Source organism: Mugil cephalus, chromosome 19, assembly GCF_022458985.1.
Source record: "Mugil cephalus isolate CIBA_MC_2020 chromosome 19, CIBA_Mcephalus_1.1, whole genome shotgun sequence".
NCBI lineage: Eukaryota > Metazoa > Chordata > Actinopteri > Mugiliformes > Mugilidae > Mugil > Mugil cephalus.
Genome location: NC_061788.1, coordinates 6439539 through 6464178, shown reverse-complemented (window position 1 = coordinate 6464178; position 24640 = coordinate 6439539). Strand labels below are relative to the sequence as shown.

Sequence of the window (24640 nt, the reverse complement as noted above, 5' to 3'; positions counted from 1 at the left end):
TGCTGCCGCTGCTTCCACGATGCCAAAAATAAAGCAAACAGACAAGGTGAGTCACGGCTCTGCTCATGCTGGTCTCTCTCATTAGGGAGACCCTGTTTTCAATCAATATCTCCCAAGTGGGTTTAGATGTTTCAAAACATGTCAGAGCGGAATAAACTGCGGCTTAACTCGTGCCGACAAAATATACGACACAAAGACAAGTGAACACGAAACGATCACGGTCGCAGATGCTGCGTCATCAACTCTGTTCATCAGAGCAGCTGTTTTTGAGTAGAAAGTTATAAAACGTATTGATTCCATTCGAATGCCTTGAGACAGATAAATGAAGAGTTAAATTTAAGGTTTTACGGAAAACAATTTTTGACCAGTTGCACCAAAAGATGCCACAAGCAGAAGAATTCTAGGATTTCTGGATTTTGAAATGCACATACTATATATAAAGCACATATGTAATTCACTGCATTCATTACTGTAAATGTCAATAAAAGTAGTAGTTTTTTGTCGGCAAAGAATGAAAACGGATGTTGTGTTGATGATGAGAGTGTTAATTATGGACAGAACTAGATTTAACATGTATGTAAAGAAGTAAGGATTGTAGAATATAATAGAATATTTAAATCTGATAATGAAATATGTTGTTTGTTTGTTTTTTTAAAAAATGTTAGAAAATATCTTTGGGGTTTGAGTTGCGGGACTTTAGAGTTGCTCGAAGTGAGTAAATTCTGTCTTTAAAGCTCTGGTTCTAGGATTTCCTCACATTTTCTCTTTGCAGGTCAGTATGACAGCTTCATAACAGGGCACCTGTGGCCATAAACAGGCCATTTTTTCTGACAGGTTAATGCAACATTTAGCTGTAAAGGAAAGCATTTGGAGTTTAGAAAGGTGGCGCGTGTTAAGGTTTTAAGTCAACATGTCTTATTCTGCAGAAATAAAATGTATAAATTCAAATGACATCAAGTGAAAGGCGCATAAATTCAAATTCAAAAATATAATGGATGGTTGTGTAAGTTATATAACTTGCAGACAATAAGTATAACTATAAATGTGTCTGCACAAACTAGCTTTCCACAGATTAGCCTTAATCCTATTTTTGCCAAGTCAAACGAGTGTCAATGCAGGGGAAGCGAACACTCCTCGCACAAAACCAAAACTTCTGCAGCACAGAAAGCTTTGACCTCAGTGTCAACAGTGTCATCTCTGCTGGACACCGCTCAGTCCACATTAACATCACACCACCACAAGCGTCGTCATGACACGGTGCATGCTGCTCTGCTGCAGTAGCCACCCGGTGGGCTGAGCAAAAACTAAACACACTTGGATAAAAAGCGCACCTATGTGACTTTTATCACAACTTCATGTTTCCTTTCCGGCCCTAACATTTCGCCTACGTCGCCCCAGACAGGCACACAGACCATGAGCACACAGACGGATTCAGAACTGTCAACACATAGATCTGTTTGTTGGCCAGGAGGCATCAGGACCTGAATTTCCGCAGGCTCTTTCCCCGACCTTTGCACAAGCCTCCCCCTTCACCTCCTCCTCCTCCTCCTCCTCCTCCCCGGGAGGCGCGCTACCTTAAACAACGTGAGCGTCAGACTCGACAAAAACACTTTCTATTGTATGTTCACATCACACAGGCAATTATATCTCCTTTCCCGGTGAAAGACAAAGGCTTAATTTCACTCGACTCTAGGAATAAAGATAATAAAAAAAGAGTAAGCTCGGCAACATGGTGTTATCCTCCCTGAGGCTGTTTCTGAAGATCAACCTGGTTTCATTAATTTTCTATTATCCACTTCCTGTCCTGTTAAACATGCCGCACGGCCTCTTCGCCCATCAGGTCTGGTTGTGTTATCAAGACAGACTCAAAGTGATTAAGATTACTTTCATGGTTTAAGTGAGGTTTGTTTAATTTCTTACGATTAAACACAGTTACTCACAGAGACTTAGCTGGCAGTTTCGAGTTAGCAAAGAATTCCTTCGATTACTTCTAACTTTCCTAAATACTAACTAACCATCTGACGCCAGCGAGGCAAACACAATAGTTTACAGTGTAGAGCCCAGAGTTTGTAAAGGAACTCGTTATGCTAATCTGCAAAATTCATTGAGCAACGGTTTTGAAGGAGTTTGAAAAGCATGAATCACATATGTTTGCTTTCTTGATGACGACAATTTTTAGCCTCATGAATATTGTTTGTAACTGGAGGTAGCGCTCGGTTAGCGTAGCTTAGCTTAGCTTACTTTAGCATCAGCAGGCAGAAACATCTAGTTTTTAAACAACTTCAAGTGAAAACTTCAAGAGGTTTTCTGCACCTGACAAAGAAATACTTCCAGCACATGAGTCAACTTTTTCATTTCTAATAACCGCACAGATGCTTCGCCGACAGACGGATATTGTACTTCGTACTGAACCAGATTTACTGGCTCAGTCCTTTTTTTTTTTTTCCAGGACAACGTCATTTATCAATATCTGACAAATAAAAAGTCAGCATTCCTGATCTGCCTCTGCATTAGATAAGGTTACGTGAGGCAATGCTTCACAAATACATTGGACGGGAAAATATTCTAGTCATCTTTGTAGGAAAACAATGTCGCACAGTGGCAATACCCACTTCAGCCTACGCATAAAAAAGGGTATGTGGTGCTAACGTCATGCTACCTCCGTCATTCTTCCTCCGTCCATCATATTGTGTCATATCATTAATTAAACAGAAAATCAATGTGTTCTCGTTCCTCAGATAAGAGGGTTTGAACCTTTTCTCAGTTTTTACATGAACTAATAAATTCTTATAAACATTAAGCGAAATAACTAACTGCAGCCAACAGTAACCAGAAACAGGACTGCTTACGTTTGCATCAGTTGACACCTTTTCATCCATCCATCATATAGACTCACTATTCTCTGATGAGGACACTTTGAATATTGAGGTTATTATTCAAATCAACCAGGCACACACACACATACACACACACACACACACACACACACACACACACAGAAACACACATCCACACGCACACAGTGTTTGGATGCTCTGTTCCCATCCTCTCACACACACACCCACCCACTCACACAGCAGCATTATGCGTAACGTCGGTCTGTTAGTGCTGATAGGCAGCATGTGGTTTCTCCTCAACACTAATCTGTCGCACACGTGGTGCGTGGCACTCGTGGACAAACCAACAATATGTCTCTGGTAGGAAGCATGATCGCAGCGCAGAAACCCTAGGACTTCCTGTCCCTCCGGGCTATCGGGATGCACAGACTCGGCTCACAGTGGAGGGATGTACGCTCACACACACACACACATAAACACATTAGCCCACAGCAACAATGACTCAACAGCTTGGTAATCAACCACAAAGACACACACTGTGCCACAGCTTCACACCAGCAGAGTCAAAACAAAACAAATGAAGTTTGGAGGCTGGGCGGCAAGCGGAGTCCTGTATCAACGCGAGCGGAGCGCCCGTCGTGATCCGCGCTGGCAAAGCACATCGCTGAACCACACCCTGCACGTCATGACTCATCACTTCCCCTCTGTTGTCCATCCATGCCAACAGAAAGAAGGGAAGGCAACGAGAGAGAGTGGGAGAAAGGGAGGGGAGACCATCAAGAGAAGAATCAATGAGAAGGATGATGGGGGGGAGAGTGGGATGGGGTGGGGTAGTGGGGGGCATGAGGAGACACTCATGCTGAGACACAAAGAGAGCAGCGAACAGATGAGTGCATTGTGGGTGGGACTCACCAGCTCGACCGAACCATAGTGTTTCCTGCTGAAGTCTCCACGCCTGCAGCCCAAGTCCTCCGAGGCAGAGCTGTAACACAAACGCACGGTCAGACACAGGGCCTCCATGACAATACACCGCAAACCGTGACCTCAGCTCATGCACAAGCGGCATCTGCCTTTTTCCAGCCTCTGTATCCGACTTATCTCCCGTCTCGATCGTGGACTTGCTGTTTATTCGTACTCCGTCTTTGCTTCTTCTATCCTCCTTCCTCCCTTGTGACTGTGTGGCGGGGGCAGCTGGTGGCATGGTGGCTGTAGCCAGCACCAGTTCTGATTGAGATGTGGGTCCCGATTGAATTAAGCTCGAGTGATAGATGGGGACCGGCTGGGAGAGCTGACGGCTGGTTAAAAAAAAAAAATACTCAAAATGCGCACACGCAAAGTCGATACAATCTCGAAATAGGGCGAGCACAAACATAAGTCAGATACAAAAAGTTATGTTTGCGACACGTCTTTTGTTTTTCTAACTGGCTTGAGATCAAATAAAAGTAAACCCACAACAAAATAGTGCAATTTTCTAATGCTCACTAAAGTTAGCTTGGGGAAATACACCAATTTGAGAATTATGTATATTGCAGGAAGTAGCGGACATTTAGCTTAGCGTAGCATAAGATAACATAAAGACTATAAATAAAGGTTTGGTCGAAAGCTTGAATATTGAGTCTACATTTGTGAGTTTTAAACAAAAGACGCACAAGTTGTTAATTTGTTGACTTTTAGGTTTCGTAAGCAGACAAGGATGCGTTTCCAACGGTTATGCTAACGTAGCTCAAGTACTAACTAAACTAATAAATTGAAATGCAGGAAAATGAACATGTTTGCCTTGAAGCTGTGACTCCAGTGAGAAGATCAATACCATTCTCTACCATGTGGAATTAAAAATCAAATCAATAAAGGATCAATACTGTGTCTACATTTTTGGGCTGTAAATAAAAGACTGATCGTATTAGTTGTAATTGAACTTGCTTGTGAGCAAATTTATTTTTTGACCAGACATTTTGAATAAAACATAATAATGACTAGAAACAACTATCTCGCTGAGCTTTAACAAAGCCAGGAGTATGATAAGGGTCTTTTCGACCAAGTCCCTTTCCTTTAAATAGTTGAGGTAGAAAGACTGAAATCACGAGGGAAGGTCTTTGTGTTTGTAAATGTCAGCTGCATGGTTTGAGACTCATGTGAACCGAAGGTGCCCTTACGCAGCATGCCGACTATGACAACCTTTACAGCACATTGACCCAACAAGAACTTTGTTAGAGACTCCAGCAGTGAACTGGCCTGTAGTATTACTGAACCGACAATGTATCACTGCCTATCTTCAGTCATGGTCATCATATTACTATTGATCCATCCTTATCCGGGTAGAAAAGCCACTCGATAACGTTGTAAAAACGCTAAAAATCTTACAGATGAATTAAACGGAAAAAACGAGCTGGGTGCAATTCAGAAAAGATCAATTAATTTGTCTGTACGCAGATGACAGTGCTCTCGAAGCTCCCTTTTCTTGTTTTAGTTTTTTTTTAGCCCCTTTTATTTCTTTGGAATACTAAATGTCACAAGGATCTGCTTAAATCCTATTATAAATGAAGAATCATTGCCGGTGGGACAGAAATGGAACGGCGCAGCAGTTTCTAATGCTATACAGGGAAACTGTGAAAATGTTAAGAAAAGTAAATCAGCTGAGTTCATATTTGAAGTTAAGTCTTTACATGTTGCTCCTACAACTGCACATCTGACCAAATAAACTCTGACTGAAATCGATTTTATGGAAGTCAAGGGCGTGCCGCCGGTTAGAGCTATTTCACTGACACAAAGCTGAGGTATGAGCTCAGCAAAAAAAAAAAAAAAAAAAAACGTCTAAGGTATACGGATATACTTTGACATTTGTTAGATTTAAATGCTTGGCTTGGCGTATCACCTTACTAATACAATGCTGCAGCTAACAGGACTACAAACAAATTATATGCATCCGAAGAGAAAACCCTGCAATGATTCCACCTTGGATAAATTAGTTTGGAACAGTTTCTGCCATTACTGCTCAATACTCATGAGAAAAACAGAGACTAGGGGTTTAAGACCAGAACATGCAACATCTACTGTATGTATGTCAGCAGTATAATCTCAAATACCATGGACGAACAAGCCCATAAGATTCCCTGAGCAAGTCTGATCACCATGGCCGTCGGCTTCTTGGGCGTGTCAGTCTAACTTGGCCAACCTGCCACTCAAAGCACTTACAGTCTTAATTATGTATAACAACATGCATTTATCCAACTTAAATGCATGAGTTACATAAAAATCCAACCATGTACAGTTGTCTCGAATCGACCAATGTTGTTTCTTTAGCTTGGCCGTTGGAGAACCTGCAGTTTTTAGCACTTCTGTGTTCGACCCAGAAGAATTGTACTTTGGAGAAAGATGGCCATTTGCAAAAGTCATTCAGTGTTTCCATATAAGATAATGATTGATTGTCTGATGCCACTCTATGATATTACCGGGTACATGCTTGACTACCTTAACTCTACTCAAACTCGATTTCAGGTTTCCAGGAATAACTTAAGTCTGTGTGGTATTTTGTTAGCAATCATCTGTACCATTCTCTTGTCATGGCCTCCATGCATTTTGCTTCCTCCATCTCTCTGGCCCACATCCCCCCACTCTGCTACTACCTCCACCCAACTCTCCCCATCCCTGGGTGGGTTTCTCTGTCTCTGAATAGAGGATGAAGGCAGAATGAGGCGGTTAATACATAATGCACACTCAAGCTTATACTACAGGATGTGTCCATCACTGCACCGTTCTTGCAAACCTCTGCACAGAGCGGATTAGGCTGGTGCTCTATCGTAACATGTATCTCACCACATCTTCCACCTTCACATGTTCCCGCTATCTCTTCCCAGCATCCAGGTCACCACCTTTCACTCCCCCCCCGAGCATGGAGTCATAAAAGAAGATTGAATCTTTAAGGTATGTGTTTAAGTGATGTTACCCCACCCCACTTCCTGATGAAAACCACTTCCTCTACCAACACATGATTGTACTCACGGATGGATACTTTAAATAGTATGAACGGATGATATCATGACTTTTGTTTTAAAATGCATGTGACAAAGCCAACACAGGTCATGGCTGTGGTTCTTCTTGAGTTTGGAGTCAGAGCAGTTTACGTTTGCACTGCATCGTCGCTATTATGTCACATCCTGTTTCTATAGCATCGAATAACTAACTAAACCAAAACATATCCAAATAAATAACATTTGAGCATGCATCAACATTATATTAACATTATATGACCTCCTTGAAAAATGTTATTTGAAGTGTTTTTTAGAGTTTTAGTTTGATCGAAGTCCCATGTACTAACATGGAGGAGGTGGAGCTTACGACCTATACTGCAGCCAGTCACCAGGGGGAGCTCTACTAGCTTTGGCTTCGCTTTTGAGGAGCTGTTCGCATCCATCTTTATGCAGTCTATGGTTTGAGCCAATACATGCTTAAAAGCAGTGAAGTGGTGCAAATTCCTTACGGAATAACGCCATCACCGGACTGAGAAAGCATCTTTGTGTACTTGGGAAAACGTTCATTTTGTCTCCGTCTCTTTCAAAATGATCTTAACACGTGTAGGCTGTTGGTGCTCAAGGTGGCTTCTGGCAAACCAAACAGATGAGCAACATTCAAGCTGTGACGACACCTATTAAAGAGGTGGAACAAGCCGAGGGAGCGAAGTGCCTCAAGAACATGTACCTGTCAACACAGGAGAGCAGCGACGTGCAGATTAAACATTCAGATTCTAAGTACAGTACGTACAGGGATGATAAAAAAAAAATTAAAAACGAATGCCTGTTTTTTTTTTTTTTTTTTTACACTGATGAGAAGATATTTTTTTAAATAAGATTCTTTTATTAGTCTTTATAGTTTTGTATTATTTTCTCTTGGTCTGGACCATGAAGGTCGATTGGTTCACCACTGTGCAAGGTTTGGTTTAGATATTCCCGTTTCCCCAATTGTGATCATAATTTTAGAAATTTATAAAAACTGCAAAACTCCATCCATCCATTTTCATCCACTTATCCCAGGTCAGGTTAACTGAACTAAGATGGTAAACCTGTCAGATGTTAACCCTTGTTTCTCACCAGCTTTGTCCGTGTGAGCATGGTAGAATTAGAGCTGACGGTGACTGATGATAGGTCTGTCCTGTTACCTCATGCTCTTGACATGCTGTGCGATGTGTTTTCGAGACATAACTCAGTTGAAACCATTATCCTGCATTCGAGGCTGCCCGTATGTTTGGACATCATAACTTGAACTCTGCACTAAAGCAGCCCAGACATCCACTTTCCAGAAGCATTAATGGCAGTTAGCCAAAGAAAAATGACTCTGGAAGCTCACAGCAAAGAGAAATAGCTCTGAAACAGAAAGAGGTAAAATGGATATTCATTACTCATCTGCTGCCCACAGTAATGGAGTACAGGAAAGGTTACAAATTGTGTTTTTTGTCACAAGATCATGGGCAGTGGCCACTGAAAGCCTCCATACAGTACGGTGGGATGTATAAATAAAACGGCCATCATACCAAACCTCCTACAGCTGCTCAACAATAAGCCAGTCGTCTTTTTCCATGACACGAAATATTACGAGATCCTTCAATTCCCCCCGTGAAGTGACTCATTCTGAGACTGTGGTGCATGGAAATACCGAAATCTGTGATTCTAACAGGTGTAGAAACAAATGACTTCTGGGTACGAGATTCAGAAAGATTCTCCAACACAGACTGTGTCCCACGGTAAACCCATGATACGAATACAATTAATGTTCACTGGAGGATTGTTGCAGATGTGAAAATATATGTAGTTTTTGTTTTTTTTAATCCAATTCTAATTCCTTGGATTCCCCAAGACAGGAGACAGGAGAAGTGAATAACATTTACCATCTTGACACACAAACATTTGGATCTGGCATTCACGTTGATGTTATTTAGACATGTATCACCCATCTAGACCAGAGAAGGCACCCCCACCCCGTAGCAATGACACTCCTTGATGGCAGCAGCCATACGTAGCAGGATGCAGCCTGACAGGCACACACACAAAAATGGCTCAGGACTAAAAAAACAAAAAAACAAAGAAGAACAGGAGAAGGTGTTGACCTGACCTCCAAAGACACTAGATCCCAAACTGATCAAGTATTGGTGGGATGATGCAGAGGCCCCTCCCCTCGACGCATAGGACCCAAAGGCCCCCCACTAACAACTTTATGTGACCAGACACCACAGGACACCCTCAGGAGACCCATGTCCATTCTATGAGGATTCACAGCTGTTTTGGAGGCACAAGGTGATCATAATGTAATGGCTTACTGTAGCTGCCTTGCGTAGTCTGGTATATGCACATACTAACCACTTACTCAGTTTTCTATCGCAGCCTTCTTATTAAAAGAAGTTCTGTTATGTTTTTTTTTTTTTTTTTAAAGAGCAATATGACAAGTCATGAGAACATTTCCAGATAACAACTACCTTTGATCAATGAGCACAATTAATAAACTGTATGGAAAGAATAGCCCTTGCTATTCCCCCCTTGCACCATATAGGAGGGTTCTATATAATGTGCCAAAGTGTCACTGCAGCCCCCCCTCCACCAAAGCTCCCCAGCCTGGCTTTTAAGCTCCTGAAGAGCTGCAGCGGTGGCATTTTGAGATCAATCTACGAGCGAGAGACTGGAAATGAGCAGCTACAGAGCAACCTTGGACTACATCTGAGCTAAGCTGCACAGTTCATGCCAGATCCCTGCCTTCATTGTGGCCACATAATTCTGTTATTCAGTCTGTCGTGCTGCCAGAGCTGCATGCACCTCCACCGTGAACTGAAAAGCATCTCATGAATAATTCACATTTTTCCATGTACATACTGTAATGTCCAGCTGAATTAATGAAGTTTGCGGTTTCTTTTGAAATAAAACAAAACTGCACGTAAACCTGTGGACCAAGCTGCACATAAACCTGTGGAAACATTTAATTAAAAGCTTCCAGACAGAAGACTTGTGGAGTCGGTGGCGTTTAGTTTCCCAGCCATTTAGGAGTAAATGCGAAAAGATCGATAAATCGTGCACTGGATACATAAAGTTTAGCCAAACTGTAAACAGAATTACCCGAAGCAACAGGGTAATAAGGTACTTTGCGCACCGACAAATGGTTTGCACAGCGGAGCAGGTGTTTTTCCAGCTTTGTCTCAATTGCTCGCGGCTGCGTAAAATACGCGAGTGCTGCAGGGTTATGACAGAGCGACGACGGAGAGCTAAAACATTCAACAGATGAGCAGTGGCATGCATTCACACAGGTACGAGCAGGATTTGTGTTGGTTTCTTTACCGCTGATTGAATGTCAACAGTTTGTTAGAGGCTGGATCCACACTGTTCATGTCCCCATGCGATGTCAGTCCAGCGGACGAAGCGACAACAACAACAACCACCACCACCAGCCGGCGTATTTATATTCCCTCCTTCCGTTTGTTTCTCCTCTCACTAAGCGCGCAGGAACATCGCTGCGGCGCAAACTCCGACAACAGCTGATCAAAGCCCGGCTGGTGGTCCGACTTGCCCTGGCTCCTCTCTCACTACTGTTCACTGCATGGTGATGAAGCGGAACGACTCTGCCATAGGAGCTGTGTGTTTACTGTGTGATCTCCCTCTCCCCCTCTCTCTCCCCCTCTCTCTTTCTCTCTTCCCCTTCCCCGCGCACTCTAACATCAGTGGTGCAATTCAAGTCACCGCCACAATTTATTTATTTATTTATTTAATTTCTGGAGGCTCCGCACCATTCAATCATATTTTGAGTGGTTACTGTTACACCAGCGTCAATTACGCGAAGCTTCCCAGACTCCTAGAGCGCAGCGCAGCGCACAGTCATGTCTGGATGCAGGACTGGAACTGAGAGGTGACGAAATATGGAGGAAATTTCAACATAAATTATCTTTTGTCTTGCTCCGAGATTCGATTAAATTCAACTTTTATTATGCATACACATCAAAATGCAGTTTGGCGTCTAACTAGAAGTGCAATTAGCAAAAAGTGCAAAATTTATCCAATAGTAAGTTATCAAGCATTAAATAAATGTAAATTATGTATACGTTAGTGCTTTCAAATTATGATATTTCTTAATCCAATTAATCGCAACATTACTGTGGATTATTTTGATTAATCACGATTAAATATCGTTCATTTTTAATCTATATTAATCACGTTTCATTTTGCTTGACTCAAGAAAGAATGAAGTATATAGCTCCACTTAATGTGTTGATTAAACAAATTCAACAGTTTCAACGAAACAACTTGAAACCACTTAACAACTGTCTTTTTTTTCCAACAAACATTTATCCACATATCCTGTTCCTTCTCTTCCAGCAGCTACTAAGACAAACTAACTTGTTGCCATTGTCTGACAGGAGAGCTGACCGCTTCTTATTTACAATTTTGCCTGCAACTGAGAACAGTGGTTGTAGTGGTGAGAGTTGCGAGATATTTGCAAGCCAGAATTACCAGCTTGTCTTTGGCTTGGTTTGTCTCAAACTGGTCAACGTCCTATTAGCGGAAGTGCTAGCAGAATCCCCGACTAACGTCTGCTTCGTGTTAATTTGGTATTTTAAGCTGCAGATGGGTTAACCAAGTTAAAGTTTTTAATCAGATTAATCATGATGATGGATTAATCTGTGTTAACGCATTAATTTTAACAGTCCTAATTAATAAAGTCAGTATACGCAGTATGGACCATGAGTATATCCACACATGTATATTCGCACACATAGTAAATATAGGTGTGGCCTCTGGTCACTTAAGAGGAGGACAAGACATGAAACTGTTTATTTTTAAAGATATTAAAATTTGGTAGCTAAATCTTCCTATTTAAAACCGGTAAGCAGGAATCAACAGCTTCAGTCATTTACTAATCTTGTATCACAGAAGAAGTAAACTTTTGGGGTGCCAGGTTGTAAAAATTCCCCTTTGCAGAAGGGTTTGTCCACAGGGCTGAAAAAAAAAATAAACATCCACACCCTGGCAACCAAAATTACACTTTCACTCATAAAGCTTTTAAATGGCAAAAAAAAAACATAAATAAATAAAAAAAAATTGTATGTGTTCTCTTTGCGTTTCTTTGGCCTTAACGATCCTCACCAATCAATCGCTCAAATTCTACCCATAATCCCTCTCGACTGCAGGTCCAGGCAAATGATCAATGATGAGGTCATTCATTCATTCATTCATCCATCCATCCTCACAGCCCCCTCTCCCTTTTTTACCACTTCAACATGCGTCTCCCTGCCCTCCATTAATTATCTCTCTGCCATGGATTCACAGCACTCGCAGGTATGTACACACACAGCGGAGCCATGCCACAACAAACACGCTCTTTCATGTTTTGTTGACATATGCTTTGACTTAATCATTGTTTAGGGTCCAACAGACTCGACCGCCACATGTGTGAACGCGGAGAGAATAATATGCCCATTTTCAGTGTTAGTGTTTCTCTTCTTTCATCTGACCTTAGTGGAAATGAACCGTGGCAGAACTTCCCTTTGATAACTGTGATAAACTACAGACACAATAAAGCCATGCTGCTATACATCAGATGATTCTAGATCATAGCAGATATATTTGTATGGCTTATTTACGCTCGCAACTCTTAAACAAATCCATATGACAATCAGATTTAGAGCAATATGCAATATCTGTAGTAGTCATTTCTGAAATATGGCATACTTCCAAAATCAGAAACTTCAGAAGCAGTTCACATAATATTAAGACAAAAGCATTGAGTCAATAAGACAGTTTTATGTGCATTTATTTGGAGGTGAAAGGTTGGATTCATACTTTTTTGTTTTCAAGATGTATGTTAAGACCAAGCTGGTAACATACACATTGTAGAGAGAAGCAAAATTTTAATCTCAAAAAGGGTTTATTTCCATAAATTAGCTTCATGAGATGGGTAACTCTTTACAGGCTTTTTGAGGCCTTTTTGCCTTTTAGCCACAGCTTGTCCGGTGTGGCCGACTGAGACAACCTAGCCCACGGTCCACCCAAACAAAAACCCTCATGTAGTACACTGAAACAGGTTTTGGTCACTGTAGTCGCTATAGCGATGAAGAAATCTCTTCCTAATGGGATTCCAGTAAGTGATTGGATGCAAATGGTGCCTTCAAATGGAGTCGTGCTTACCATGTTCATGGGACAACTCCACATGAACCTCTTGTGGAATAAGTGGAATTTTTATGATGACGTTTGCTGACATGGTGATTCCCCAACCAGGGTCCTAAAATGAGAAGTGGTCAGAAGAAATGTTCTCTTTCCTTTGGATTTACTTTTACAAACTGAGCTGACTCCGTTACGCTTGGTGTGTGGGGAAAAGCCTTAGGGTGCACTCACACTAGATAATCGTGCCGCCAAAAACTATGGCTTGAGTGTAACTGTGCCGTGCTAGAGTACGGTACACTTCCCTGGCCCAGTACGGTTTGAAAAGGTGGGTTTAGGCACGGTACACTTGGTGATGCATGCATACAAGCACTGTTAACTAGGCCCGCACACCAAGTAAATTAACAGCAACAACAACATTATTTCATTATATATACTAGTGTGCCATGGGATTTTTCTAAAAATATATGCCACGGCTCAAGAAAGGTTGGGAAACACTTTACTAGAAGACAGCAAAACTCCACGTTCTTGATTCTGTGCAAGCGTGCATTGTTGTAGTTCTTATTTCCCCTCATAGTATTTCCTTGAGCTGCGGTGGAGGGATAAACGGAAACAGAGGATCACGGTTACTAAAAATACAGCAACCGTTAACTAACAATGCTCGCTTGATGGGCCTCAGTGTGACTCCTGAGGGCTCAGTTTGGTCTGACTGAATATAGAAAAAAAAAGACTTTTATCTATCATTTTTTAAACGAGAGTAACGCTAGGAAGCCATCTCTCCAGCATGTATTATGTTAACAAGGGCTAAATGTTAACCTGTTCTTGAACTCCTTGATGCTTACAGGAAATACTCCATTAGAAAAATGCCGGAATAATAAAAAGACACGAATAAAGCAATACTTAACACTGAAATGTGATAAAAACACGTCAGGAGAGACTTTTATTTCTCCGTCTCTCATTCACCCACACACACACACAGAGCTGGAGAAATGTGAGCTTAGGTAAATCTGATACCTTCACAATAGCCCAACTACAGCCTGCGTCTCCAGCTCCGTCTACACACACCACACACACAACATGAAAGAGTGCAGGAATGCTCGGCTCAGGCTACATGGCACTCAGCTGCTCATCAATTTTTAATCAGCAGAAACCCCCCTCTGTGGCTCGCCACACCACAGGAAAACACCTAAAGCTATACCAACACACGCACATGCTACATCTTCCCCTCTCTCCTCCTCACTGAATGTGACTCCCTTTAAAAATAGCTTGTGTTGAAATTCATCTGTAATCTGCAACAGCCCCGAGCCTCAAGAAAAGAAAAAAAAAAAAAGAAGAAGGAGGCTTTTGAAAGGAGAAAATAAAGGCGTTGTTTTTCCTCACGTCAGGATCAAGTTACAACCAACCAGAGATACCTGAACACCCCCACGTCTAATTAGAGCCCTGAGGCCTGTAGCACATACACACACATATAAAAGACACATTCATACATGTTACATAAGCACATCTTCATCGCACACCATCTCACTATCATATGGTGTCATGCCCCTGCGGCCTTTGCATAAAGGACTTAGTTTTTTTTTTAATGGGTGCTTATGAAGTCACTCTTTAACAGGGGACGCATGAATGGGGAAGACTTCCTCGTCAGATATTAGTCCGTTAACATGGCCGAGGGGCTGTCACGATGAATGCACAACAAAGCTGCTGCACAGAGACAGAACTAGTGTAATATGATGGTAAACAACCGACTCCACACAAAGAGATATCAAGCCAACATAAATAAATAAAACAACATTTTTTTTTTCTTGTTGGAAGTAAGAAGTTTGATACAGAAAGTGTCATAAAATGTTGAGAAATTGCCTTCATGATGCTACGTTTACGTCTTAACTGCAAAAACAGCATTACTAGAAAGAAGCAAGATATTCAATCAAATCATTATGTATTAAGAAAAGCTTCTTTTGTTCGACAAAAGTTACAAAAATAAGCACAAAGTTTTTGTCTCTGAACAAAATATAAGATGTATATCTTTGATACAAGGATTTTTTGCTTTCTTGAAATTCCTTTTTTTTTCCTCAGTGTTCAACCAAAAACTATAAAATATCCAATTTACAATGAAAGAAGACATGGTGAATGTGTGAAAGTGTAATTTTCTCTTAGTAAAAAAGGTCACCAAAATAAAGCCAAATAAAATTCTTTCACTCGACTAGTCACTTACTTTCTTCTATAGTTAATGACTTTCTTTTTGGTGTTTTTTGCTTTTATTTTGAAATCCAGATGCAAATAGAAAACGATGTGTGAGCTAGAACAATGATCTTCTGCTGGAATCGAACCATGGACATTGTGACTGAATGATTTAGTCTAAAAGATTTGTTTGACAGTGTCATTAAATACGCTTAGACATGATAGTTGAAGCATAAAGGTATAAAGGTAAGGATAGCTGGGGACAGTTTTCACAGACGGACTGAGACTTGGACGCGGAGGGTTGAGGTAAGACTAAGCAAGAGATGAATAAATGAAAGACAGTAGGAAAAAGTCTCGATACCTGAGAAGACGGAGAGCAAGTTCCACAGATGAACAACAGGTGGCGGTAATGTGTCAGTAGAGTATCGCAGTTAGACAAATGCTAACGTGCATGGAACCAAAGTCGGTTTCAAACTCACAATCTCACGTCTGAATATCTTTTACAGGACTGAGCAGCTGGAACATGGTTTTAAGTATTTATTTTTAAGTACCTTTACATTGTGACTTTGAATGGTATGAAGGGTAAGGTCATCCAAAACTGTAGGAGGCAGCAGTGTGCTTTAAACACACAAGAGGACAATAGAAGCATTGAGGCGTCCGGAGGTACGAAGTTCAACTCAAATAACTTTGAGGTGTTGCCATGGAGGTGAGTCGATGACCAATGAGAGCAAGTGATAAGGGAATTTGGTTCCTACCAACCAAATTCCCCACGCTGATAGTGGGATTGGAGCATCCCAGATGGAGCTGGAATCGTCTAGAGAGCCATGGCAGCAAGAAGCACCAGCTCTGTCCAAACATTAGCAATTTATGTTTTCCTTGCAAAATGGACTGAAACGTCCACAGCTGTCGACGACTACAAAGCGATGGACGACAAGTGAATCGATTTATTTGTGGACAAGGCTTTAGACATAACAACCTGTTCCAAATCCAGAATATCAATTTACAATTAGAAAGTCGACAAATAATAACAATTCATCATTTAAAGAATGATTATCCATGTCTATGAAAAATAAATCCAGCTATACAATGATGAAGCTTTGTCCTTACAGGGTTCTAGCATTGATCAGAAAATGAACTCTGTGTTAGATGCGTGGGACCTGGCAGCGCTGGACTATCCCAGGCTCCCTGTTCCCGAGACAAATGCAGCTTCAAAGATCAGGATATTAATGTAGGTGTAAGCATTATAGCGTGTGGGTTCATTTATCCGTGCCAGTGAGGCTTCGGTGCACCGGTGCACAAATTGTGTATGCGCAAGCACTCGCGGGGCGAGGCTCCAGCAGCACACAAAGCTGCACGGTGTGGATCAGGAGCTCTTGACTCAATAGTGCGATAATCCCTACGAGCTGTGCCTCCTTCCTTCTGGACAGCTGCCACTCTGGCCCTCACAGGGTAAGACACGACACCTTTTTCCATGCATAGGAACATCTAAAGGCAGACACCCGGTTACTGACACTGCACCCAGTGGGAGTTATTTCAATAAATATAGATGTAGGGAAATGAGTAAAAAGAAATATAAACGGCGTTGTGTTATGCAAAGCTGGTGACGTGCAGCTACTACTACAATCGCCACCGTCGGGGGTTTTATCCTGATCAGATGCAACATGCAAATCAGTGCAATACTGCCATGATGTCACCTGTTTGATGAGCATTTGTCTGTGGATAATGTTCAACCTGCAGGAGGAAGCAGCCATGATATATGGATATCATTTGACTATACGGTAAGATTCAGACGTTGTATTGCAGCCGCAACACACGCTGCAAAATGTAACGCGGTGAGATCAGGAAGGCATCCGACTTTAACTTTTGACATTTTTGCCATTTAATTGAGAATTTTCTGTTCCACATTCCACATAGAGGCGAGGACCGACACTTGTCTACGGACTGATTTGTTGTCAACTGCAGATTCAGATGAGATGCCAAAGTGCTGCTTGCTTCCTTTCCCACCTATCTTAACCATGGGCCAATAGACACCTTCACAGTTTGTAAACAATGTGACATTTTTGAGGGGCGGGGCTTAACTGGATGCAAAACATAAACACAATAGCCTGTAAACGGCGGTTAGCTTATTTCAACTGTTTTGGCTGGGATGGACGCGGAAAACGCACATTTTAAAGAACACAATAATACACTCTCTGAGACTGTGTTTTTTTAAAAAGTTGACTTTGATGGGACTATATTCACCTACCCCTACACTCTCACTCACTGGATGGACAATTTGACCAAAGGAGGACAGAGAGGAGACGAAGTCTGGTTTGTCTTTAACAAAGATATTAAAAGAAAATTGTGGAACCACCTTGGAGGGTAAATAGCAAATGCAACTTCTGCTTGGACACCCCTGAAACACACAACTAATGTTGTGGTACCTAGCAGTTAGCATTAGCATTAACATGCAACAAGAATCCCCTAAATAATGATTAACTTAATGGAATTTCAGTCACAATTTATTCTAACCCATAACATTTTCCAGGCTGAAACTGGTGATGCATTACATATTAATCTGACCTGATATGAATTGTCCACGTTGTTGATTGTCTCACTCCAATTCTTTCTTTTAATCGCCAAAGTCAAACCAAAGTTGTCTGCTACCGAGAGTGGCTGGTATGTGATAAAACATCAAGTTAGTGTTTCTGATTTTTCGGTTTTAGCACCAAACAGTGCAGCAAGTCGACATTTTCAGGGCTGAAAGTGACAGTGTTCGCCTCCAGCTTCCCTCTGTTTTGCCTCCAGCTAATATTGTGACGTCACAATGACGAAGGAGTATATTCACATATGTCATGCCATGAAGCTCAGCGATTTGCACCAAAGGTTTAGGTGTCCATGCTCACCAGCACTCGCCCTGTCGGACCCCCCAACATGATTAGAGGTCGACATGGAGTACAGTTGTTCTCCAAGAACATTTACATCATAAGTCATGAGGTTATTTTTTCAGCTGTACAAAGGAGGCAAGAATGGGAATAATAGTGAAATTTTGGCAAAAGTTTCAGTCGCCATTGTTGAAAGTGAAGCAGGAAGTAGAAATAAAAATAAACCTGACTGGCAAAAAAAAAAAGACACAGCACCGACTACCGGTTGGTTGGCGTTGTTACATACTGACAAATGCACAAATATGGCTTCCACTGGCTACGTGTGCAGGTTACGCCTCACACTACTCTAAAAACATCCTAATCAATCAACGCTCATTTGAAACCAAACAATAATTTCATAAAGTAAGGAACTTGTCATGAAACAGGAGAACTTATAGTGAACCCAAGTGTGAGAGTAAAGATTCTTCCTGTGACACTGATTTCATTTAAATCTCATCAGTAAGCAGTACTCCTCTAATGGCAGCCATTTACACACACACACACACACACACACACACACACACACACACACACACACACACACACACACACACACAGGGGATTTGGATTCAGACCTCGACCTCTTTGTTTCGAGTGCATCCCAAATGCCAGCAGGTCACCGTGTGGCCTCTGTGAAATGTCACTATGTCAGGTTGCGGGGGATTGATGACGACGGCCTCATTAAATGTGATCAGGTGAATTAACCTTTTGTCCGTAATGATCGGAGGGGCCCTGGACGGCGCTCTGCCCTCCATCCCTTCAGCTTCACGTGCTTTGGCTGCATTTTTGACAGAATATGAACGCAGATAAAGGGACACATCAGTGGGCTACACGTGGGCCACTGATGTGTTTACATGTTGCGGACTCCACATGATAATCTCTGCTCCTCAGTGCACGTACTCCTCCTAGTGGAAAGGCATCAAAGTATCAGTGGCTTCTTCGTGAATGGCTACAGCTCAACTCATATTTGTGTCATAATAAAAGCTCAAACTGTTACTACTGTGTTTTATAATACTTTTTTTTTTTTTTTTTTTACATCCACACCTTTTTTCCCCCCAAATCTTCATCACACCACCATCATTGTCACACCCATAGTTTTTACAGGAACGTTCTGCCCTCTTGTGGTTGGAGATTTTATCACAGTTCAATAGGAAGGAAATTGGGACATATTGGAAACGTCACACAGAGCAGGGCCTCCTTTCGCTCTCACTGCTGCTGCCGGCGTCAAGGATTATGCAAAACGACGGAAACATCTTAGAATTTATGAAGATTTGTCAGCTGCTCATTCCGTCCTCTTCTAGTGGATTCCACTGTGTATTATCATGCTGGGTGCTTTACAGTAGAAGATGATAGAGTTAAGGGATGCACACAAACACGAACGATCAGATAAGATGTGACATTCAAAGTGCGACTGACTGGTATTTATGTGCCTTGAGAAAACATCCCTTAACTACACTGTTACAGAAACATCCTGGATGGTTAACACAAGACGGCTTAGTAAAAAAATAAACAGTAATTGGATCAGGCTGCAATTTTCCAGTCTTCGAACTGTCCAGGTGTCCTCAGCCTCACATTTCTGTTGGGTAGTGGAACTAGTTGTGGACATTCTGCCTCAAGGTGTGAAGTGCTGCGCATACCGATGTTCTGAAATGTCAAATATCCAGTAGTATGTGGAACAACTTTATTAGTCTTACCAGAAAGGAGGTGAAGTTGCATCAGAAATAGAATTCCACCTCTACTGGACACAGAGGTTATGAAATGATCAGAGTCAGATATTCACTGTGTTCACACTTACTTCTGACAGTATATACTGTATAATGGTGCGTATGTTCTCATGTATTTTTTTTCGCCTGTTTATATATGTACCGATCAGGCATAACATTACGACCACCTTTCTAATATTGTGTAGGTCTCCCTTGTGCCTCCAAAACAGTTGTGACTCATCAGAGAATGGACATGGACCTTCTAAGGGTGTCCTGAGGGGACACAAGGTGAGGGTTGTCTTCAACGTCTCTCAGGTCAAGGACCTCCAAACTGATGGAGACATTAAGTAGGGACCCACTACCTACTATATGTGTTCCTTTTGCATTCAATATTAAGCTATCCCTTTACTAAAATATATGTGTGTATAAAGAAATTTTATATATATATATATATGTACAAAATGTCTAATCAACCAAAGATTTTGTGACCCTCCTTGGAGTACCTCCGTTGACCCCTAGGGTTTGTTGTTTTGTTCCCAGCAGAACATTGAGTTGTCACAAGATGGTCAATGTTATTTACTTCTCCTGTCTTGGTCATAATGTTGTGGCAGATCGGTGTATATTTTGTTTTTATATTGCAAACATTTAAGACCTTTTTTTAAAACTTTATGTGGAATTTATTACTTTTTTTTTGTATTCTGTTGTATTCTGCTGCTTTCAGGAGCTCCTGGGATTTTCATGCAAAACAACTTCTGTTTCAGAAATAAACATCATATAACCAAACTGAAAGTCACGACAAACACTTCTCCGTATTACAAATATTTAAGGACAAAACCTGCAATCTGTATTTCAATGAGAAAACACTACTCCTATGCAAACCACAGTTCACCCTCTTCTCTAAGACACAATGGGAGTGATGAAAACGAGATTATCTGAAGGCCACATTCAACACTACGACTTTTTGAACCCTTTTGTTGGTTTGGTGCAAAATGGCGACTGTGTGACCTGATGCACACTTGGTGACTGGAACCTATCAGCAGAGTCGTGAGATAAGACAAGTGTCTGCTTCCCAGTTAACTGGTCCAGCTGTGAATTAACCGCCCTTGTGTACGTCCCTAAATTGCACCTGAAATTGCTCCGTGCCTCAAATGAATAAATATAATGTCAGTATTTTGTCCTCCATAATTTGGGATGTAATACATTTTAAGCATCTTTTAACTAGCATTAATTAGCATGCAAACCCACAACATAAAAAACAAGAAAACATTATTCTGTCCCTGAACGTTGCATCTTTCTGTGATCATGATCTGATGGTAGCGTTTAGCTCTGACTGTTCTGAAGTACAGACTAACAGAGCCTCAACAGACTGTAGCGTTGCCTTGATTTAGAACATTTTACACAGTCATATTTGTCTTACAACCCTTCTTTTTTTTCTTTTTTTTTCTTGGCACATGACCATGCCGTTGCTGGTGCAGCTTCCTGAAAGGGTGTTCCCACTGTAAAAAGCAACATTATACAGAGTTCACTTCCTCATTTGAGTCATAAGAGGCTAAAATTAAAACATCTATAAATGGGAAGGCGGGGCGTCGAGGTAACAAACTGTTCAAGTGAGGCATTTGTTTTGTGTTTTGTGTTTTCTCTCTGTCAGAATGCATTTCATTCGGACTAGCTCAGAATAATAGTAACATGCAATATTATAATCCACGTACTACTGCAGCGGGAGGTTTACAGTGGTGGGGAAATTCCGCCGTTAAGTAGTTTTCTAAAACAATATCCACATTTCAACAACTTAATTCGCGCTTCATCTTTACAACCTGAAAGTGCATGTTTCTGCAGGCTCTTTTTCAAACTGCGTCGCATTTATTCTCTCGCGTCTTGCTCTGCCGCTCACCCTCTGACCGAGAAAGGGGTTTTGGCCGGGCCTCCCGCGAAACCACAGGGTAAAAATGTACAACAGTAACCCTTCACGGGCTCCGTTTCCTCCTCCTGAGCCTCTCCCGGACCGTCGTAGTGTGAGGGTTAGGAAGGGGGCAGCGGGCTGGCGCGTAGCAGTGCACCGTGTGCAGCACACACACAGGTTATTTTCATTCTGTGCAGACTCAGTCTGATGTCTGATACTCCGCTCTAATCTCTCACACTTTGACGCTCCCGCTTTGCGTGACTGAGGTTAGAAAAAAAAAAAAAAAAAAGGAAATTTATTCAACTTTGAGAAACGCTTCCCAGATTACGAGTCTTGTAAGGCTTGTGGCATAGCTCAAGGTGGCCACATCTCAGCTTTAAGTGCTGCTCTACTCTACGCTGGGCATATTCCAGCCAACTATAATGGGAAATGTTTTTCCAGCCTCCGAGCTTTCTTGGAGCGGCACACAGTGCATTTTAATATGTAGGTATGCGTCTTAAAGCCCTAAATGGAAGCAGATGTTGCAGTCAAAGACTAAAAGTTTACATAGGGTTGTAATCAAGTGAGGGATTTTCTTTTCTTTCTTTTCTTCTTCTTCTTTTTTTTTATTTTTCTTCTAGTAATTTGAGTCTATTTTTTTTTTTTGTCTAAATGAGCCTGCGTTGTGCGCATGGCTAAACTGCGCCGGGCTGCTCTGAGCTATGCAGCCACATATGGGAGTGATTACAGTCCAGTGTTTATCAAACCTCACCGAGGGACCGACTGTACGGCTGAGCAGAGCAGAGCAGAGCCAGCCTCGTGCAGACTATTTCTGTTTCCCACCTACAGCCTTCTATGGACATCAGACAAGTGATACAATATTCAATGGATGCAGTCATGCTTCCCTCACAGCAGCCTTTTTGAATGAGATGAAGTAGTTAATTGTCTAGTCAGTCAGTCAGTCACTTAACGGAAAATTCCTCCAGAGCTACTTTCGTAATTAATTCATATATTATATATTTAACAGTAATTGTGGAAAACGTTGTGTGGAGCGGTTTGTGAGCTGTGCGAAATTAAAAATAAATCTGGGAATTTGTAGGTGGAAAGAAGCAGGTTTACAGGCACACTACTCATTTCTTTTTATAGCTTAAAGCTAACATAACTCCAGCATAACACACATAATTCTCTGACCAAACTTCTGGCAGCCAACTTGCACGAGGGGTAACGTGGTGTTAGGTTTGGTAGGAGGAAGAATAATATGGAGTAAAAATCTGATTCTCTCACTCCAGCGAGTCACATGTACGGGCACCTATAGAGGGTTTGCACGTGGTTACGGCCGCTGAGCGGCAAAAAAGTGACAGCTGAGCATGGAGATTAGCAGCATTCGTTTGAATCATAGATTTTAATACCGTGTAAATTGTAAAATTAATTTTAAAAAAAAAAAGGTGAAGAGCTGTTTTGAAAAGCAGAGATAGTGTAGATATCTACGAAGAAAAGAGAAGTAAATGGATCAATGCATTACCAAACAACAACTGGAACAGCGTTAGCATCTTTTATTTAGCCACATTTATCATAACTGAAATGACTTAAAACTAACTTAAACTAACTAAAACCGAGGCTAATCTGCTTTTCCAAATCGATGCTAGTTCGTATGGATCATTGTCGAGTCCACTTGTCCTTAATTTGATCTGATAATCGTGAGCGTGAACGCACACCCTCTATAGCGTATTCAGGTTTGGGTTAAACTACAATTGCCCAGATGTTGCCATCCACTCTGGGAACATTTAAAACGACATTTCAGGAAACATTCCTAAACAGCATATTTACATTCAAATGAACATGCGGAAAGAATTATAAATTCCGGCACTCACGACAACATCGGGTTCAGGTTTAACAGAGCAGCTCCGCAGAAAGATGAGCTCGGCGTTCATGTAAGGGTCAACAAAATGGCAGAGGCCACAAATTGCTTCCTGTTTCCAACCGCAACCAACGCATGCATCTTTTAAATATTGTGACTTAAGGTCCCCTTTTTGAGACCAAACTCAAGCACCGCGCCGTCATATGACAACGTGACTTTTCTACTGTGATTTGCATCCAGTTCAGAAGACATGTACTCCGCAGAGGCATCACATGAGAAAATAATTTGTCAAACGCAATATGATTTCTGATTTCATTTAGAAGACCTGTCGACCGTGTGATCAATCAGTCAGGACATTGCATTAGAGCTGTCTACGGCCCTTCTTCATTCTCTTTCGTCTAATGTAAACGCACGTATAACAACAAGTAAAATCTGTCTGCGAGAGCAGACACAGTATGCAAAGCAGAGGAGCGCCTTAAATCAGCAGAAACGTCAGTGAGTCCACAGACCAGCTCCCCGCTGGTTGCTTTATGACAGACTGTAACGCAGAGGGGGACCCCGGGCAGCCCACCCTATCTCAACCACTTTCTGTTGCAGAGCACATCAATATTCTCCTGTCGGTGAACAAACTGTTCATGTAGTCCCACATTTAAAAAAAAAAAAAAAAAAAACTGCATGAAAGCATGTCTGACATCCAAAACATGTGTTCTTCATTCACATAAAGCTTTGAAGCCTACTGTAAACGCTTCACAGGAAACCACAAGAGGACAAGCCCTAATACATATTTCCTTCTCTCTTTTTTTTTCTTTCTTTTCTTTTTTTTGTAAGTCACATATGCACACGATCCCCTTTGTTCGAGAGGTGAATGCACCAGCTACATCTGGAGCCAGCCTCGCGCCGACCTGACGAGCGGCATGCTACGGCAAGGCCCCTGGCAAACTGCAGTCGCAAAACACTGTGGGCTCGGCAGCGGGCGAGGTTAATGAAGACGCTGAAAGCGTTTCAAAGCAGACGCACTCCAGTAACCTCTCAAGTTGAGGAGTTCAAAGACAAAGGAGGATTTGGGAGGCGGGCGAGCGAAGGAGTCCGTCAGAGTTTTAGAAGCTGCAGCCCGCCGAGGATCTATTTTTGTTCACTGATGCGATTGCAGGTGAA

The 24640-nt window shown here is 41.7% G+C and overlaps 1 protein-coding gene across 5 annotated transcripts in view; it reads right to left on the bottom strand.

Moving 5' to 3' along the window:
* garnl3 (GTPase activating Rap/RanGAP domain like 3) overlaps positions 1-24640 on the bottom strand; it is a 79433-nt gene that overhangs the window by 50121 nt on the left and 4672 nt on the right. For 4 of the 5 annotated variants that reach the window (XM_047569422.1, XM_047569425.1, XM_047569426.1 and 1 more), the window contains exon 2: positions 3750-3819. In XM_047569422.1, coding sequence (XP_047425378.1) covers positions 3750-3819 — 70 coding nt within the window. Of the gene's footprint in view, positions 1-3749; positions 3820-10150; positions 10465-24640 lie in introns of those variants that run through there. The other variant, XM_047569424.1, reaches the window with a different exon arrangement.